General features: G+C 44.9%; 1 protein-coding gene across 3 annotated transcripts in view; it reads right to left on the bottom strand.

The window, feature by feature from the left end:
• SACK1B (scaffolding CK1 anchoring protein B) overlaps positions 1 to 20771 on the bottom strand; it is a 46644-nt gene that overhangs the window by 5571 nt on the left and 20302 nt on the right. For all 3 annotated transcript variants that reach the window (XM_034436705.2, XM_034436707.2, XM_034436706.2), the window contains 2 exons: positions 11549 to 11713; positions 328 to 452 (listed from right to left, as the gene is read on the bottom strand). In XM_034436705.2, coding sequence (XP_034292596.2) covers positions 328 to 452; positions 11549 to 11713 — 290 coding nt within the window. The remainder of the gene's footprint in view (positions 1 to 327; positions 453 to 11548; positions 11714 to 20771) is intronic.

The following is a 20771-nucleotide window of genomic DNA, read 5'->3' as shown; positions in this document are numbered from 1 at the left end:
AGCTGAGGTTCCTGTTTCTGGCATGCACATGTGCACTGGTCACCTGGTCTTCCAGTTTCTGCCACATATGTGTGCGTGAAAAGCAGCTGGATGGTGCACATGCGCACACTAGAAACTGGAAGAGCAACAGGTGACAGCTGGCGTGCCCAGAGAGATGGCTCTGTGTGCCACTTCTGGCAACTGTGCCGTAGGTTCGCCATCATGGTGCTACACTATAGTTTGGGTAGCTTTTAACTGACAGAAGTTGTATTATCCTCAATCAGAATAACAGAAAGAAATATAGTATTTTCATTTATACTGAAAATAAATAAGTGTATAAATTCTTACCTGTAGGTACCATACATAACTTTCTTACAGTCAACAAGAAGAAACTTTTGCTCCATTTTTCCATGAAATTTTGCCCCTGACTTGGAGAAATAATCTTGTCCTTTTACAGTACGTACTCTCATGTTCTGCAAAACAAGGCAAAACATAACATAAAAACTAGAATGTTGTATTACTGAAGCTGCATCCCAAGTGTATTTACTTAGTAGTAACTCCCCAGAGGCTTAATACTAAGCAGGTTTGCATAAAATTGCATTTTAAGAGTACATTATACACCACACACTTAGTCATGTATTTTCTTTCCCTGAGACATCTTTAAATGAATTCAGTAAACCGTATCGCCTAGTGAACGAGTGTAGGAATACAGATTATTTTAAGTTCTTTTATTACATGCACAAATTATTTCAATATTCATTTAGCCAGAAGTATGTGCATGCAGAAAATGGTTTCCATATATAATCTTTCAGACAGATGTGAAGCATCTAGCAGTCACGGCATTACATAATAATGCTGGTAGCAGATATCAAATTGGCCACAAAGATGACAAAAATTCTTGAGAGGGCAAATCGCCACCTTCTTCAAAGCAGGTGGAACATCCCAATTCAAAGAAGCATCCACCACCACATGCATCTACCTACATGTCATCTTCTGGGAGGCCTAGTCAATCTAGAGAAACAAAGATCTAGAACACAGGTGGCAGAACTCAGAGACACCAAGTTCTCTATCCCAAGAACTGACAGACTCGAGCTCTTCCCAGCTAACCAAGCAAGTTCATATCTCAGACAACTCCATGGGATCTGAACAGCCAGAATCCAACTCTGAGTGACTTTATCCAACAGTTTAATTCTCATAGTGACATTGCAAAGGTTGCCCTGGCTCCTCCTTACCTAAGAGGGATCAAGTCGCCTTAAAGAAGGCTACCAGTCAATAATCTGTAGATGCAATGAGAATGGAAATATAAATACATGCTGCTGCTCTTATTGCCACAAAGTACTCCTTAATTAATTAAATTAAATTAATTAAAATACTCCTTAATTAATTAAAAGATGATGCACTAAAGGTGCTACACTCAATTTGCCAGCAAATTTGGAAAACTCAAAGTGGCCACAGGATTGGAAAAGGTCAGTTTACATTCCAATTCCAAAGAAAGGCAATGCCAAAGAATGTTCAAACTATCGCACCATTGCACTCATTTCTCATGCTAGTAAGGTTATGCTTAAAATCCTACAAACTAGGCTCCAGCAGTATGTGGATCAAGAACTACCAGAAGTACAGGCAGGATTTCGAAGAGGCAGAGGAACTAGAGATCAAATTGCCAACATATGCTGGATCATGAAGAAAGCTAGGGAGTTCCAGAAAAACATCTACTTCTGCTTCATTGACTCTGCTAAAGCCTTTGATTGTGTGGATCACAACAAATTGTGGCAAGTTCTTAAAGAAATGGGAGTACCAGACCATCTTATTTGTCTATTGAGAAACCTATATGCGGGTCAAGAAGCAACAGTGAGAACTGGACACGGAACCACCGATTGGTTCAAAATTGGGAAAGCAGTCCGGCAAGGCTGTATACTGTCACCCTGCCTATTTAATTTATATGCAGAGCACATCATGGGAAAGGCGGGGCTAGATGAATCAAAAATTGGAATTAAGATTGCTGGGAGAAATATCAACAACCTCAGATATGCAGATGATACTACTCTAATGGCAGAAAGCGAAGAGGAACTAAAGAGCCTCTTGATGCAGGTGAAGAAGGAGAGTGCAAAAGTTGGCTTGAAACTCAACATTAAGAAAACTAAGATCATGGCATCTGGCCTTCTCAATTCCTGGCAAATAGATGGGGAAGAAGGTTTAGTAAGCATGCGCAAGATGGCAGTCGTGAGGTGAGGTGCTGCGGCTGGATGGAGGACTTTCTGGGGCTCGAGGGGGTGCTGCAGGGGAGCTCGACCATCAGCGACCCCTGATTCAGTCGGATGGCTTCGGGGCGAGGGTTTTGCGATCTTCCTCGCCCCTGGACGCCCCCGGAGTCGGAGGCGGCGAGGGAGAATGTGGCCGCGCTGCTCCGACTCCGCCGACGCCGCTGAGAGCCGAGCCGAGTGGGGAGTGGAGATCGGCGGCGCTGCTGGGAAGGAGAAGGAGAAGGGAGAGTGGAGCCGAGCCGAGCAGAGAGCAGAGAGCGGAGAACGGAGATATGGAGATGTGGCTTGCTGGCGGCGGGGGGGTCAGTCAGCGGAGGGGGCGAGGGTTTTTGAGATCTCCCTCGCCCCTGGACATGCCTAGAGGCGCCGGCGAAGAAGTTGGCTGCGCTGCTCCAACGCCGCCGAAAGTGGTGCTATGGTGGTTTGTTTGTGGGCAGCGATAACAGCAAGGTGAAAGGGGAAGTATGGCTGTGGGGCAGCGAGTGGTGGCAGCCTGTTGAAATTTCATCTGCCCCACTCAGGAATTTCCTCAGCGGCCCCTGGAAACCGGGAATGGTGGCGTGGATATCAGCGGGGGTGGTGAGGCCGGCCCCAACATTAAACTGGGCCATGGCACACCCCATGGAAGTACTGGAGCTGTTCTCAGGCCCTATTGCCGGAGAAGGGGCCTTGCTAGAGGGTGAAAACTGAGAGGAGCATAACGGACTGGAGAAGAAAGACCCCCTCCCGGGATATCTTGGCAGCTGTAGAGGACCTGGAGGCCCCCTGTGACATCCAATGGAGGCTGGGGTTTGGATTTGTTATCCCGGAAGAACTGAACTATCTGAGGAATGTAGGGCTGGGGGGCGACGGAGGAGTTTTCCGTCACATAGATACCAGCCCTTTTCTCCTCCCCCTCCCAGGTACTGTGTCTGCCTAAATGGGCTTATTATTCGCCCTAATTGAGGGAATCCTCTCTCTCCCCCCCCTTTTCTTCCCCTCTTCCTTCTTCCCCTTCCCTTCTTTCCCTTTTTCATCGGGACTTACTCGAATATGATCTTGAGTATAAGACTTTGCCAAGGATTTTCCATCTTCACCCCTGGCGTGGCTCATAGACTGACTGATAGACTGATAAATCTTTCTTCCGACCATGGTCAGCCAAACTGATGCAACTGTTGAGGGGTCCTCTATTACATCATGGCTCTTGTCTGTGGGAGAACTTTTTCAATCTACGGCCCGTGGGGTTCCGCTGTGAGAGGGCGGGCCGGAGGTCGCCCCCATTGGAGGAGATAATTTAGGACCCTCCTGCTGTTGTGGGAGGACAGTTGAGACACCAACAGCACATCGATGAACAATTGGCTGTGTTACATCTTTTGTGAAGTCCCCTGTCTGAGCTTTGGGCCTCCATCGCTGCATTTTGGAGATGTATACGACTGCAGATCTTCTTGCGCTGCGAGATTCCCCCTTCTCGCAGATGTGGCCCTCCTCACTATCGAGGGCCCACCTCAAGGAAGGGTTTTGGGACCCAGAGAGGTGGCATGTGAAAACGAGGGGATTGAGGGGTTTTTTAACAAAATTTTTAGTCAAATTTTTAAGGGGTCCTAGGGAGGGGGAGGGTCAGATTGGAATTCGGGCTGTGGGTATGGGGGATAACCCACAAGGGGGAGGGTCGGGTCTGGCAGTGAAGCGTGGTGTGGGGGATGGAGGACCCGGGATCGAGGGGGGGGTTAGAGCTTGTCCGGATAGTTTTTTGAACATCAGTACTGTAGGTGGGAGGGGTAGATATGGCGGGAGCAGGGGGCCATATCGTGTTAGGGGAGTGCGCACTCGCTGTCTACGAGCGGTGGCGTGCTCCGGCCCCCAAGGCTCTACTCGCTCCTCAGGTTGCATAGACCCTCAGGACCCAGGCCTTCGGCTGATGCTGTGCAATGCCAGGTCCGTAGTAAATAAAGCCCCCCTCATCTGTGATCTTGTTCAGGAGGGGGGTGCGGACCTGGCAGGTATTACGGAGACCTGGTTGGGCCAGGAGGGGGGGGTTCCCCTCGTTGAAATGTGCCCGCCAGGTTTCCAAGCATTCCATCAGCCGAGGTCACAGGGGAGGGGCGGGGGGGTAGCGGTTATCATTAAAGAAGGTCTGAGACCGAGGGAGGCCACTGTTCCTCAGACGGCCGGCTGTGAATCCCTTTTTGTGAAATGGGGTCATGGGGTTCAGATGGGTTTGCTGATCACGTACCTGGCTCCCTGCCACGTGGCAACAGCCCTGCCCGAGCTACTCAACGTCATCGCCGCGGTGGCGGTTGATACCCCTAAGCTTATGGTTATGGGGGATTTCAACCTGCCGTCCGTGGGTGAGACGTCAGAGATGGCTCGGGAGTTCATGGCTTCCATGACAGCTATGGACCTGACCCAGTTAATTCATGGCCCTACCCACACAGGGGGAAACACGCTGGATCTGGTTTTTGTCTCTGGACAGTGGTTGAGGGATCTTGATATAGGGGATATAGTTACTGAACCCTTGTCATGGTCAGATCACTCTCTCCTTCGTCTCGACTTTCGAACCGCTGCACCCCGCCGCAGGGAGGCGGAGCCGGTCAGATGGTTCCGCCCCAGGCGCCTGATGGAACCTGACAGATTCCAGACGGAGCTTGGGCCATTTCCTGAGGTTCTGGCACACGCCTCGACTGGAGACCTGGTGGCCGCCTGGGATAGGGCGGCTGCTGGTGCTCTGGATCGGGTCGTGCCTTTGCGGCCTCTGACCCGGCGCCGATCTCAATTGGCTCCTTGGTTTACCGAGGAGCTGAGGGAGTTGAAGCGCCGGAAAAGACGCCTAGAGAGTAGTTGGAGGGCCAGTCTTCTTGAATCTGACCGGACACTAGTAAGATCCCACATTAGGAATTACTTAGTGGCGATAAAAGCAGCGAAATGTAGTTATTTTGCTGCTCTTATTGCGTCATCAGATAATCGCCCGGCCGCCCTCTTTAGGGTGACCCGCTCCCTGCTCCACCAGGAAGCGCGGGAGGACCCCTTGGAGGGCAGAGCCGAGGATTTTGTTCAGTATCTGTATGACAAAATCACTCAGATTCGGGAAGATTTGGACTCCGACTGGGTAGTCTCAGGGGGAGAGACAGGGGCAGGTCTTGAGAATGTTATCTGGGATGAGTTTGATCCTGTGACCCCTGAGGACGTGGACAGGATTCTGGGTAGACTGAACGCGACCACTTGTTTATTGGACCCGTGTCCTTCCTGGTTAGTACTGGCTTCCCGGGAAGTGACACGAGGCTGGCTCCAGGGGATTATAAACGCTTCGCTGAGTGAGGGTGACTTTCCCGCCGCCTTGAAAGAGGCGGTGGTGAGGCCTCTCCTCAAGAAGCCTTCCCTGGACCCGGCAATGTTGGTAAATTATCGTCCGGTCTCCAATCTTCGCTTTGTTGCGAAGGTTGTTGAGAGTGTGGTCGCGCAACAGCTCCCCCAGCACCTGGATGAAACGACGTATCTGGATCCGTTCCAGTCGGGCTTCAGGCCCGGGTACAGCACGGAAACGGCATTGGTCGCGTTGGTTGATGATCTCTGGAGGGCTCGGGACAGGGGGTGCTCCTCTGTCCTGGTCCTGTTAGATCTCTCAGCGGCTTTTGATACCATCGACCATGGTATCATGCTGCACCGGTTGGAAGAGTTGGGGGTGGGAGGCACTGTGTTGCGGTGGTTCTCCTCCTTTCTCTCTGACCGGTCGCAGTCTGTGTTGACAGGGGGACAGAGGTCGACCCCGAGGCCCCTCATATGTGGGGTGCCGCAAGGGTCGGTCCTCTCGCCTCTCCTGTTCAACATTTATGTGAAGCCGCTGGGCGAGATCATCCGTGGTTTCGGGGTGGAGTACCATCAGTACGCTGACGACACCCAGCTGTACATCTCCACCCCGGATCACCCCAACGATGCCCTTGAAGTGATGTCCCGGTGCCTGGAGGCCGTACGGATCTGGATGGGGAGGAACAGGCTCAGGCTCAACCCATCCAAGACTGAGTGGCTGTGGTTTCCGACGTCCCGATATAGTCAGTTGACGCCATCACTGACTATTGGGGGCGAATCATTGGCCCCCACGGAGAGGGCTCGCAACTTGGGCGTCCTCCTGGACTCACGGCTGTCTTTAGAAGAGCACTTGACGGCCGTGACCGGGAGGATTTTTCATCAGGTTCGCCTGATTCGCCAGTTGCGTCCCTTTCTGGATCGGGACTCTTTACGCACGGTCACTCATGCCCTTGTCACCTCCCGCCTGGACTATTGCAACGCTCTCTACATGGGGCTCCCCTTGAGGAGCACCCGGAGGCTCCAACTGGCGCAGAGTGCGGCCGCGCGGGTGGTAATGGGAGCGACATGGCGTTCCCATGTAACACCTCTCCTGCGCGAGCTGCACTGGCTCCCGGTGGTCTTCCGGGTGCGCTTCAAGGTTTTGGTTACCACCTTTAAAGCGCTCCATGGCTTAGGACCCGGGTACTTGCGGGACCGCCTACTACCACCAATAGCCTCCCACCGGCCGGTACGCTCCCATAGAGAGGGGCTCCTCCGGGTGCCGTCAGCCAAACAATGCCGACTGGCGGCCCCCAGGGGGAGAGCCTTCTCTGTGGGGGCACCTACTATCTGGAACGAGCTCCCCCCAGAGATACGGAGGATCCCGGATCTGCGCACCTTCCGCCGCGCCTTAAAGACCTTACTATTTCACCAGGCCGGCCTGGCCTAATTTTCCCCCTCTTTTATAAAAGATTTTTAAAATTTTAAATATTTTTTAGTATTTATATATTCAATTTTAAATTGGTTTTAAAAGTTTGGGGTTTTAAATTTGTCGGGGCCAAAATTATTTAATTTGATTTTATTCTATTTTTTAAATTTTGTATTGTATGTGTTTTTATTGTTTGGCTGTGCACCGCCCTGAGTCCTTCGGGAGTAGGGCGGTATAGAAATCTAATAAATAATAATAATAATAATAATAAAAGAAATGGAGGTAGTGACAGATTTTATTTTCCTGGGCTCTAAGATCACCTCAGATAGGGACTGCAGCCAAGAAATTAAAAGACGCTTGCTCCTGGGGAGGAAAGCTATGGCAAAGTTAGACAGCGTACTAAAAAGCAGAGACATCACCCTGCCAACAAAAGTGTGTATAGTCAAGGCTATGGTTTTCCCAGTTGCAATGTATGGCTGTGAAAGTTGGACCATAAGAAAGGCTGAGTGCCAAAGAATTGAGGCCTTTGAACTATGGTGCTGGAGAAGACTCCTGCGAGTCCCTTGGACTGCAAGGTGATCAAACCGGTCAGTCCTAGAGGAGATCAACCCTGACTGCTCTTTAGAAGGCCAGATCTTGAAGATGAAACTCAAATACTTTGGCCACCTAATGAGAAGGAAAGACTCACTGGAGAAGAGCCTAATGCTGGGAAAGATTGAGGGCAAAAGAAGAACCGGGATGACAGAGGACGAGGTGGCTGGATGGAGTCACTGAAGCAGTAGGTATGAGCTTAAATGGACTTCAGAGGATGGTAGAGGACAGGAAGGCCTGGAGTAATGCGGTCCATGGGGTTGCGATGGGTCGGACACGACTTCGCAACTAGAAACAACACTCCTTAATAAAAGCTCCTATGGGTATTTGGTTGAATTTACTCTTTGTTTTCTTCCAGGGACAAAACTGACTTGCAATAGAGTATAAACAATGGAAAAGCTCATAGTAGAAGAATTTACTTCTCAATATATGATGGACTTTAAAAAAGTTCCATAATCTGATAGGTTTGTTCAGCCATCACTCTCACACATGTGTGACTACCCGTCCATGGAAGAAATACTCCAAAATAGAATATAAATACATCAATTTTAATCATCAATTTAAATACATCAATTTTAATCATCTTCTTGCTATACTTTGGGGAAAAAACAATTGAGACCACTACACATTCAATATGTAACATGAACTGGAATATTTTGTGCCATCAGCCAAACAGTGCAGGCTGGTGACCCCCAGGGGGAGGGCCTTCTCTGTGGGGGCACCTACCCTCTGGAATCAATTGCCTCCAGAGATAAGGAGAATCCAAGACCTCAGTGCCTTCCGCCGTGCCCTTAAAACCTTCCTTTTCCAGCAAGCCGGGCTGGCCTAATTTTTTAAGTGTTTTTAAGTGTTTTGTTTATTGTTTTTAATTAATGGGGCCAAATTTATATATGTATATTTTAACTGTATTTTAATATTTGTACTTGATGTTTTTACTTGGCTGTTCACCGCCCTGAGTCCTCAGGGAGAAGGGCGGTATACAAATTCAAAATAAATAAATAAAATATTTTGTTTTGGAATTTTTGCAGATTCTGCTATTAAATAATTTAATTATATAACACAGGGTATGTTTATCAACTTTAGGTTGGCATAAACTTTAGGTTTATCAACTTTCGCTGTGCTGCACTAGCTAATAGGAAGAAACAGCCAGTGGAGAGCACACAGAGCTGCTCCAGCCTACGTGTTCTCCAGGTCAGTGGCTGTTTCTCTCCGTTGCTCATTTGGCGCAGCACAGTGAAATTTAGCAGCCATGGGCTGCGCTTTCCTCCAAGTCTCAGTCCCGGAAAGCTCTGTGCAGAGAGAAGCACCTGTTTCCCTCTGCCGCCCACAGCGCTTAGAGGAAAGCATGGCTCATGGCTGCTACCGGGCTGCCCCAGTCCCTATCGCGGCTCCAATAGCAGAGGCTTCAGGAGATGCTGGCAGCATGGAAGCATGGACGAAGGCTGGGAGGGGGTGCAACACGCAGGGGCCCAAGTCCACTCCCCTTCGCCTCCCCACATTTGTTTACCCATCCCAGAGAGCTCGGGCTACACCTCCCTCTGACCCGGCCGCCTTCCTTGCCTGCATCGCTCCTGAGCGAACTCTTCCGCCCTCGGCTGTTGCAAAGAAGCGGCAGCTCTGGGTGCACCACCCCCGCTTCGTTTTCTTTGAGAGCCACTTTGCACCTTGCTTGCAAAGTGGCTCTCAAAGAGAAAGCAGGCGTGGTGCACCCAGAGCTGCTGCTTCTTCACAACAGAGGACTTCTTCCGCTTGGAGCTCCAAGCTGCAGGGAAGGGGGGGGGCTGCAATGGCAGCAGCTTTGGGGGGTTCCTTCCCTCAGTGGTTCATTTTCTTTTATCTCATCTAGGCGACTTTGTCATTAAAGGCTGCTCTGTGCCTTTTGATCTTTCTTGGGCGCGGAGAAAAGTGACCCTGTGAAGGGACTGAGCCTGCTGCTGAACTTGGAAGCCAAGAGGCTTCTTTTCCACTTAGCCACTGGCGCAGAGCGCCGGAAAGACCTCCGGTCGCTGCCACCATCTTTGCACATGCGCAGCTTTCTTTTCACCGGCTGAAGGACTTTTCGGTGCTCTGTGGCCAGGAGGCTGAGAGGCTTCTTGCTTCAATCAGCTTACCATCCGACGGATATGTCGGGTGGGCGAGCGAGCAGCGACCGGGGGACTGGTTCGGGGGCGTGGCCTGGCTGCCGTTACTACTGATTTGGAGAACTAGTTCCTAAAGTTTGACCCTGTGGCTCCCCAGGACGTGGACAGGATTCTGGGTAGGCTTAGTGCTGCCACGTTTATTGGACCCGTGTCCCTCCTGGTTGGTACTGGCCTCCCGAGAGGTTACACGAGGCTGGCTCCAGGGGATTATAAATGCTTCTCTGAGTGAGAGGACCTTTCCTGCTGCCTTGAAGGAGGCGGTGGTGAGGCCCCTCTTCCGACAGGCAGGGTTAGCTTCATAATTGAGTTTTAAATTCGGAGTTCTTAAAATTTTGGGTTTTTTTAGTTAATTGGCCTTAAATGTAATACTTTTAATAATTTTTAAATTTAAATTGTGATATTTGTATTGTGTTTTTACCTGGCTGTACACTGTCCCGAGTCCTTCGGGAGAGGGGCGGTATAGAAATAAAATTATCCTTATCCTTAAAGTTACTACCTATTCGGTAGAACCGGTCCAAACCGGTAGCAACCCACCACTGGTTATTACTACTAACAGTAATAATAGCAGCAGTATTGTACACAGTATTATTCTTCCTTCCTAGTGGTGCATAGGATCAGACTGTAATCTTGTCACTGGGGAAAATGCTAGAAATTAATAACAGCACACAATTTCCAGTAGTAATCATCTCATCAATATAATCTATAATGTAATAAAACATCTCATGTATTTGAAACTTCATTATCTCTGCATGAAGCATTCATTATTAAGCAACTAGTACACAGTTAAAGCTAGCATGTTACTACTTGCCTAAATATTTGAATTGTCAGATTCATCAGCTTAATTGGAAAACACTTTGTAAATAAACTGTTTTAGTACTTTTTTTTTTGAGAAAGAAAATCACACTGAAGTATCCTCTCCAGAAGTCGTAGTCCCATGATAGCTATTAACAAGCCTTGTTCCCATTATTCCACCATCCCCTTCTCCTTGTTACATGGCTTAAGTTTTTCACTGTTTTTTAATGCACGACAGATCATAATTTGTACTATCTTAAAGTGGGCAAAGAAAGGTTTGCAATTTTTTCTGTAAGCGAACTTTCATCCAAAATTTTAGGCTGTCCTAAAGCTTCAGATTCAATCTTGCATCAGTGTGTAGGAATGAAACATAACACCTATCCACATTGCCTTTAAGTAACAAATATGGAAGGATGCCATGCTTTACGGTATTGCAAAAAGGTGCTATGCACGCACTGCCAGATGCGCTAAAGTATATTTTGCAAACTGAAACAAGTTCACACAGTCTACCAAACAGTACATTAAGGCATATTGTTCAGATGAAAATAACTGAGGAAATTGGACGGAGAGTGGAAGAAAGAAAAGATGGGAGAATGAAATTGTCAGAGGGCACACAGTGTGACTATTTTGAGACAGAGGTTTGTCTTTCAAACAGGGGCTTATCTATAAGGAATATATACATACATGTACTAGGCAAAGTCAGGCAATCAATCATCTATAGCACCTAAGCACACATGGAGAGAGAGATGCCCTTACAGGGCCTCTCTTATAAAACAGCCTCTTAAAGTGATAACAGTTAAATAACCCTACTGACTCATTCTCATTGCATCATCATTTCAGTATTACAGCACTACAGCAGCTGTTCAGTTAGTAAATTATTACCTTAACAGAAATATTTACTGGTTTAGAAAAAAACAAAACAAATGAAACTACTTCATAAGTGTTTTGAGCTAGAGTTTGTAATTACAGTATAAACATGAAATATGCATCTAACATTCTAATAAGCTACATTATAAAGCAAGAGAATGTAAACTTTGCATTCATTTGTTTGAATTCCCAATATATTAAACATTGCACTTCTAATCTGGACTTACCCTGAGCCTTTGGACTTGGCAACCTTGCTTCTCTGTCATCTTAAGAAAATGGCTGAAGTTTGATTCGTCTAGCAGAAGATAGACTGAAATTCCTCTGGTGGATGCTTCTACAATTTCTTTGAAAATATCTACATCTGTAAATATATCCATAACTATGGCAATAACCTAGATGAGGGAAGAAAGAGAAAATTGTACCATTTGTACATGCTAACCGTAACTAATGGTTAAAATATTACAGCTTCTTGTAATATACCATTCTGATACTGCACACAGGGTGGTTCTATTTATAATGCATATAGGATGAAACTATTTATTAATATGTGGCCTTACATATATACCTGTAAACAATCTTTAGGCACTTCAAGCAAAAATAAGAAACAAACTACGATAAAATTTAAATTTCATTTAAATCAGAGAGCTTAATAAAATAACCAATTTTATTTATGGCCAAAAGGTCCAAATGTATAAACATAATTTAAAGTTGGCAGTGGATAAAACGCTGTTTATTAAGTAAAATATTTAATAGATTATATAACAGACTTGAGCTCACTGATTTGTCACTAAAAGCCTTGTTTTATGGTTAAAATCTGGCTGTTGCCACTGTAATCTTATGATTTTCATCTGCAAGAACATTTTTATATACCCAAAAGCATCCTTTCCTAGTTTAGATTTTAAAATAAACCAGACAACATTTTACTGAAGAATAGTATAAAATCCACAATACAACAAAATATGATCCACTGTTTCAGGATCGGTACCATTACAGGGATAAAATCTTTGAGAAGTAGAAATTTTTTGATATCTACTACATAGCATACTTGATGGTGATACATTTTATCTAGTTTTAAAAAAGCTATTCTGTATTTATTTAAATATAAGCTATTCAAATATTTAGGGAGTTGAAAACTATATCTATGATTAATTCCAAATGTTGCAGGTGAACACAATATTTTGACTTTGTCTAGTCCTGTACTGAATTATCCCATAGTCTTTGTCTGATACTATGAGTTGCTGATGACACATCACTGAAGAATAAATAATAAGGAACAATGCCAATCTGACTAATTGTTTCAGTCACCTGTTTAAACCATAAATTTACAAAGGATTCATGTGGGATTTCCTGAAGCAATCCTTCCTTGTTCTTAGAAACATGTTACTTGTAATCAAAACTTAACAGTGTTTTGTTATCAAAGGGCACTGCCCAGTTTCCATGAGATTAACAGAATTTGCATCACAGCTTGGGTCACTTAAAAAATACCTTTAAAAATTTACTTGCAGCTGTGCTATGGTATTAGTAAATGTGATTCAAGCTGGAATTCAATATAAAATTTGAGATGTAATTCTGGCATTAAAAATGTTTATTGCTGCAGGAACAATTTTCCTTCTTTTGAGTAAAAATACTGAAGCAAGGCCATCCTAGTAGATTTTGCTTTCAAAAGTTTTGCCTTACAATGATATTGCCAAGTTAGAGCAAGGTTAAATAAAATGCCAAATAAGTAAAATTCTCTACTTGTGTTATTATATGATCTTGAATTTTCCAAATAAACTTCTTTACTTTTTTGTTCCAAAAACCAAAATTTTAGATTTATCATAGTTAATTTGTATAATTTCCTTGGCAATACAATATATCAGGTCCAATTTAATAGGTGAAAGAAGTACATCATCATCTGTAAATAACAAAGCATGAATTTTCCTTTTAGCTAATAATGGACACTGGCCCTCAACCTGACGTGTGATCTCCAGTTCATTAACGGAAAGGTTATATAATGCAATCTTGTCTCAATCTGTTATTTCATTGAAATGTCATCTCTAAGGGAACCTTTTTTGTTTTATCTAAGTTGCATTATACTATCTTAATATAGTACCCTCATTAGATGTATAAGATGCCTGTCAAGAATCAAACCAAAATTTGGTTCTTTTTTTTTTTTTAAATTTGATTTATATGCCGCCCTTCTCCGAAGACTCAGGGCGGCTTACAATGTGCTCAGCAATAGCCTTCATCCTTTTGTATATTTATACAAAGTCAGCTTATTGCCCCCACAAACTGGGTCCTCATTTCACCTACCTTAGAAAGGATGGAAGGCTGAGTCAACCTTGAGCCTTGGCGAGATTCGAACCCTGCAGTAATTGCAGGCAGCTGGTCTTAATAACCAGCTTAATAACAGGGTGCCTTAAACTCCTGTACTACCAAGGCTCTTTAGATTCTGTTAACAAATCAAACAATCTGAAGTTTAGAGCAGTTAAACACATACAAATAAACTACCAACAGTTCCTATGACTCACTAATTTTAAAAGTGCTAATATAAAATATCCAATTCATAAAAGGTGGAACTGAAATAAATGAGTTTTTAAAACCTATTTAAATATCTGCATGACCAACTTTAAATGAACCATAATAGATTGGCCTGTTATTAAATAATCACTTTCTTCTTTACGCAGGAGAACGACTGTGAGTTGATTTCTGAATTCTTGCATGAAAACATCAGGTGTATTTTTTTTAATTGGTAAAAATTAATTCTTTCGACCCCTTGGCTTTGTTATCATTAATTTGGCACCCAAACTGATGTTCATATACATGGATTGCAGTATAAGCTAGCCAGCTGACAAGGACAGTATACTTAGTTACTAAGAATGTTGTAGATTCTTAAAAAACTAAGATTACTTAGTTTTTACTTAGATTATAATTGTTTATATATATAGTATAATTTACTTAGATTATAATTGTTCATTTCAAAGTATCAGAAGGCTCTTTAGATTAACATACTAAGACAACTATCTTGATGATGTCATGCAATTCCATGGTTTTTGTTATGGGGCTGATAGGAGTAACTGAATGAAGCATTTTTGAAAGCAGAAAATTGCTACAAAAAAAAAGCATTATTTTAAATTATGGAATCATTGAATGATAGGATTCTGGAAATCTAGTTCAGCTTCGTATCTATTACAGAAATCCTGGATCACAGTTTCCCAGACAAACAGCTATCAAATCTCTGTCAACAAGTCTACCATTTCCTGAAGAAGTCTGCTCTACTGTGGAAAAGCAATTTATATGGTGTATTTATTGTAGTGGGTGACTTTAATCAAGTTGATTTGAAAGCTACTCTCCCCCATTTCCATCAATTTGCAACCCAGAGTGGGGAATACACTGGATCTTGCTTATTCTAACATCAAGAATGCATTCAAAGCTGCCCCCTGTCCTCACCTGGGCTCTTCTGGCCATTTCTCAGTGCTGCTTATTTCAGCATATAAGCCTTTATTACTCAGAGAGAAACCAAGGATTACAAGATTGCTTTGAGTGCCCAGATTGGGGCATGTTTAAAGAAGCAGCAACTGATAACCAGCATATAAATGTAGAGTAGTATGCCACTACTGTGTCTGCATATATTCAAAAGTGCATTGAAGATGTCTGTGTTCTTAAAAACATTATTGTGAGGGCATATGGATGACATATGAGGTTTGCAAGATGTTGAAAACAAGGAATGCGGCTTTTATAATCCAGTGATACACTGGCACTTAGAACAGCCAGAGCTAATTTGAAAAGCACCATAAAAAAAGCAAAACAAGCCTATTGTCAGAAAGTTCAGAACTTTTTTCCGACAAACACCAGGTGTATGTGGCAAGGTATTCAGGCCATTACAGTCTATAAGGTGGCTCCATCATGTTGTAAGGCCAACACAGACTTTTAAAATGAGCCGAAGACACTTTTTTGAAGATTCGAGGCATCAAAAAGCACACCTGCGAGGAAAGCTGTGCCCCATCCTGACGACGAAATGTTTAGCTTTGATGTTACTTTTGTCCGGAGGACATTGCGGAAAGTTAACATTTGGAAGGCAGAAGGCCCACAGATAATATAACTGGTTCTTAGGGAATGGGCAGATGCATTGGCTTGTGTTCTTACATAGATTTTCAATCTTTCACTGCAGCAGGCAGTGATCCCATCGTGTTGTAAGATGGCCGTTTTTTTGCCAGTGCCAAAAAAGTCTACAATTATGGGCCTCAATGATTACCATCTGATTGCATTTACATCCATCATTATGAAATGTTTTGAGAGGCTGATAAAGGACATTATTGTATCTAGCCTCCCTCCAGCATTCGACTCACTTCAGTTTGCTTACAATCCAAATCGCTCTATGTAGGATGCTATTTCTTCTATTCTTCACTTGAGCTTGACACACTTAAGAGGAAGGAAATACTCATATGCGAATGCTGTTTGCCGACTTCAGTTTGGCATTTAATACAATCATTCCTCAGCATCTAGTAGACAAACTGGGCTTTTAGGCTTTAATATTCCTTTGTGCAACTAGATTCTTCATTTTCTTACTGATAGGCCCCAGTATGTGCGAGTTGGGACTAATATTTCCAACACCATTTCCTTCAGCACAGGTTCTTCTCCAGGCTGTGTCCTAAGTCTGCTGTTGTTCACCCTGTTGATCCATGACTGTTGTGCAAGATTTGCCACCAACCATATTGTGAAGTATGTGGATGATACAACAGCACTTATTCAGAATGACAATGAGGTTGCTTACCGCAAGGAGATAGAGGGTTTGATGAACTGATGTAATAAAAACAGGCTTGTTTTAAATGTTGGAAAAACGAAAGATCATTGTTGATTTTAGAAAAAGCAGGCATAGCCACACATCTCTGTGTATTAATACGTCCTCCCACTGGCCCCGGAGTCGGTGAGTCATTTGCCCCGTCTGAAGGGCCTAGAAGTGGACCCACGATAGGGGCGCTTGGAGGAGGACTGTGACCTGCCACGCTCTCTGAAACGCTGTCTGTCGGAGAAGCGGTCTGGAGTCTGGAACGACTGCCGGTAAGTCGAGGGGCCTCCCTGCCCCGAGTAGGAACGAAATGGCTGACGTTGCGTGTAAGGGGTGTAACGCCTGTCTTGTCTGCGAAAGGACGAGGGCATAATTTTGCGTTTGTCTTTGTCCTCCACAAGAATCGGCTCCAATGCCGTGCCAAACAGGTTCGGGGCTTTATATGGGGCCGCCGCCAACTTCCATTTGGTTTTCACATCAGCTTTCCACGGCCGTAGCCAGAAAAGGCATCGCAATGTAACAGAAGTCACTAACGCCCGCGATGCAAACTTGACAAGAGTTCAACGAAGCATCCGCCGAATACTCTGTGGCTGCAATAATCTTGTTAATATCGTGGCGCAAGCGGGTATCCTCTGGAGGGAGCCGTTCCTGAAGTTGGCGCAACCAGATCAAAGAGGCCCTATTGAAGAATGAAGTAGCCGTGGCAGTTCTAACAGTCCAGGCCACGGCTTGATGAGACCTACGAAAGGCCAATTCAGTGCGCCTGTCCTCCGATTTGAGCCCCTCCAGCGGATCAGATGAGACCATCGAATGCGAAGCGAGAGACGCCACCGGTGCATCCACTGTGGGCACATCCAACATGGCTTCAAGTTCGGGCGCCACACAGAACAGTTTCTTATCTAAATTGCTTGGAGCAGTGGACGACCCTGGTTGGGCCCAAGGCGCTTGCAGAACATCCGCGAACAGTTGAGGGCACGGAATAAAGTCCTTTTCCTGCTTGACTTGCTTAAACAGGGCATCATGAGGACCGGTCTCAGACGGGGTTGTCGGGGGTTGTGCTCCCACCGAACCCAAATTAGTAGTCAAGCGAGCCTTGTGAAGGAGGGACTTAAATAGTGAGGGACGAAACAAGCCCATGAAGGCTGGAGTGTCAGGTACCAGACCTTCATCCTCAGAGAATTCGAGGTCGTCGGGGCCCTCCTCGTCATGGCACGAGCCCTCAGACGAAACAGACTCACGAGGCGAGGGGGATCGAGCCCTGCGAGAACTTGAAGAGGCCAACGTGCTTGAAGTCCCCGCCGCCGATGTCTGGGCCGCTGTCTGCGCTCCGGCCGCCATAATAGAGGCCAACGCTGTTGACAACATCGTCTGGAAGTCGAACTGAGATGGAGGTGGAGGATTGTCCACCTCTCGGAGTCCCGCTGCTGTAGGCGTGAAAGTGGCCGAAGGTTGGCGCCGAGGGGGCGGAAAGGCCTCCAACCCCGCTGAGGAGACATCAGGCATCGACTGGGACACGCCCTTCTGCCAAGCCAAGGAACCGGATTGGACCGCTCTCCGCTCCGAAAGGTCAGGAACAGGAACAGACTGTTGGGCGGATCCCGCATCATCACGGACTAAAGAAGCTGATGCCTGCTTGGCCTTCTCACATCGTTTTTCCAAAGCCTTATGATGCCTGAGAGCATCCTTATCAGCGGCAGAGGAGGTCTTAGAGTGGCGGGACTTGTGACCGCCAGACGCAGAGCGTTTGCCCGATTGTTTCTTGCGGGACTTAGATCTGACAGGACTGACCTCCTGATCACTGTCTGAGGAGAACGAGCAGTCCGCCATGGTGAGAATGCCCCAAGCAGAATAGAATTATTAAATAGTTGATTGACAGATGAAATTGTAATAATAAATAAAGAATCAATAAATGATTGATTGATTGACAGAAATCAGTTTGCTTGATTAATTGATTAATTGATTGGATGAATGTTTGTTTGATTAATTGGTTGATTGAATGACTGGCTGCTTTGATTGCGTAATTAATAGATATCCGCTTGAGAATAATTAATTGAATGATTGTTTAATTGATTAATAGATAGATGAATTGATAGTCTGGCTACTGCCCTGGGCAATGCACTATGCCCCAACAAGCAGTGCTGGCACTCTTGCCACACTAAGCACAAGGGCACCCCTGTCTCTGCCCAGGTAGAGGGAAAGCCGTGCACAAAAGGCTGCAAACAAAGGGGTGAGCGATAAACTGGCAACGCTCCCCCCCTTTTTTTTCTCCTCCGAGTCAATGCCCAGCATGGGACAGAGACTCAGCCAGCCAGACCTCGGAGTAAGGCTGCGGCCCTCTAATTAGGGTCCGCGCTGCCACGAGGTGATTTCAAAATGGCGGCCGCCCTAATGGTTCAAAATGGCGGCCGCAAGTTGGTGGCGTAGTTGTAAAATGACGGCCCGCCCGAGCTTTGAAGGATGGTGGAGCTGGAGAATCACGCCACTAAACACAGCGAGCCAGTAGCCGCACTTGAAATACCTCCGTTCCGGCTCGCTGTTCCACACGGGAGTCGGGGAGCGATCCGCTCAGCCCCGATCTCCCCGGCGATAGAAGCACCTTACCGGATCCGCCCCGCAGGGACAGAAGCCGGCAGCAGCAGGCGCAGATGCGCGAAAGCCGGCACGACCCAGCTCCCTGGGCACGAAACCAACGAGCAGCTGATTGACTCCAGGAATCAAAGAAATCTAACTCAACCGAAAAAGGAGAAGTAAAAATAAAAAAGGGGGCTAATCAAAAATAACCAAAAGGCCTAACGCAACACTCAGAGCACAGAGAAAATCCTCCCAGTGTGTCAGCAACTGAGAGAAAGACTGGGGATTCGGGTGCAAAAGGGGGCGTGGAGAGAGCACAGAGTGGGTAGATAAGTGGAAAAAAAGTTCTCTCAGTTGCTGTCAGATAAGAGGATTTTCCCAATGCTGGAGTGTAGTAGCAGCGTTCTGGAAAAACTGTCATATATTTTATGAAGGTTCTTCAAATGTTAATTTCTATTAGCACAAACAACTATACAATTGGTCAGGAAAAAAGGTAATGAAAATAGAATTACTGAGTTACATTTTTAAAATGTGGTGGCAGAATAATATTCTGGTTTGTAAAGTTCTACTCAGATATATGTAAGGAGTCTGTTTTATTCATAAATTATATGTGAATATTCTAATGTAGCGCATTTATGCAATCATCATAGAATGTATTTTAAAGCTTCAAAGGAACTTTAAATAGGAATATTATGTATGAGGGATCTAGGAAAGATGCATTTTTATCACATGATCAGCACAATCATCAAACAGCACATTAATCACAAAGCTTTCAAATATGGTAGGACTTTTATTTTTTGCTCAGTTACATACTAGCAATAGCTGTCCTTGGGAAGTTGTCTGCTTTGTATCAAGTCAGAAAGCCAGCTTAGTGTAGTGAGTAAAGACTCCAGGCTAAAACCCAGGAGACCTTAATTTCTAAGCCTGCTTTATGCATGAAGCCAGTGGATAACTTTGGGCCAGTCACTCTTACTAAGCCAAGAAAATTAAGGGGCTTGTCCAGGCAGTCACCAGGAGTCAAGATTGACTTGAAGGCACATACACTCACACAAAAGATGAGTAACAAGAAAATTAAAGTGCTAATAAGACAAACCCAAGTAATTCACAGGGATTGAATCAGTATTCACTGATCACTCAATATCAGCCATGAGTCAAACTGTTAAGCTGCTAACTTTGTGCTTTTAACTATCCTTGAGAAACAAGATAATACTTGAAATTACGCAGGAACGAAAGCACCTGGCTTTTCAGTATGAGGATTAACTTGTAAATGCATTGTGGAACATTTGTTTGGTTTTTACCATCCTATCCTACCCTACCCCCCCTCCTTTTTTTTCAGCCACTCCATTGTGTTTCATTAGGAATCCCATAGTAAAAGTTCCTTTTCCGCAAAAAAAATTAAAAATGGAGAAAGAAAAAACAAAACAAAAAGTGAATGTACTGTGTGACACCTTGGCTGTACAGGTAGTCCTCGACTTACAACAGTTAACTCAGTGACCGTTCAAAGTTACAACAGCATTGAAAAAAGTGACTTATGAATGTTTTTGACAGTTACAACCGTTGCAGCATCCCCATGATCATGTGATCAAAATTCAGATGCTGGGCAACTGACTCATACTTATGACCATTGCAATGTCCCAGGGTCATGTGATCCCCTTTTTGCAACCTTCTGATAAGCAAAGTCAATGGGGAAGCCAGATTCACTTAATAACCAGGTTACTAACCAGGTTACTTATCAACTGCAGTGATTCACTTAACAACTGTGGCAAGAAATATCGTAAAATGGGACAAAACTCACTTAACCAATTCTCACTTAACAACATAAATTTTGGGCTCAATTATGATTGTAAGTCAAGGACTACCTGTAATTGTCTGTAAGAAATTCTAACAACCTGTGCTAAATCTGAAAAATTGAAGATATTTCTCCTTCAAGTAAAGATTTGATTTGCAATGAAAATAAAATGGTTAAAACCAGCTAAAGATGTTGCATTTCACTTCATCTTGTCTTTAAGACATTATAGAACAGTATCTTCTATAAATTTGTAGTCGGTTTTCCTTTACACGTTTTGAGAAATAAGATGGAGAGTGGTGTTGTAGAACCAAACTACCTTTAA

This window comes from Pantherophis guttatus, chromosome 1 (assembly GCF_059756535.1).
Source record: "Pantherophis guttatus breed Tessera chromosome 1, ASM5975653v1, whole genome shotgun sequence".
Taxonomy (NCBI): Eukaryota; Metazoa; Chordata; class Lepidosauria; order Squamata; family Colubridae; genus Pantherophis; species Pantherophis guttatus.
The sequence above is the reverse complement of the archived record's forward strand: the minus strand, read 5'-3'. Positions and strand labels throughout refer to the sequence as shown.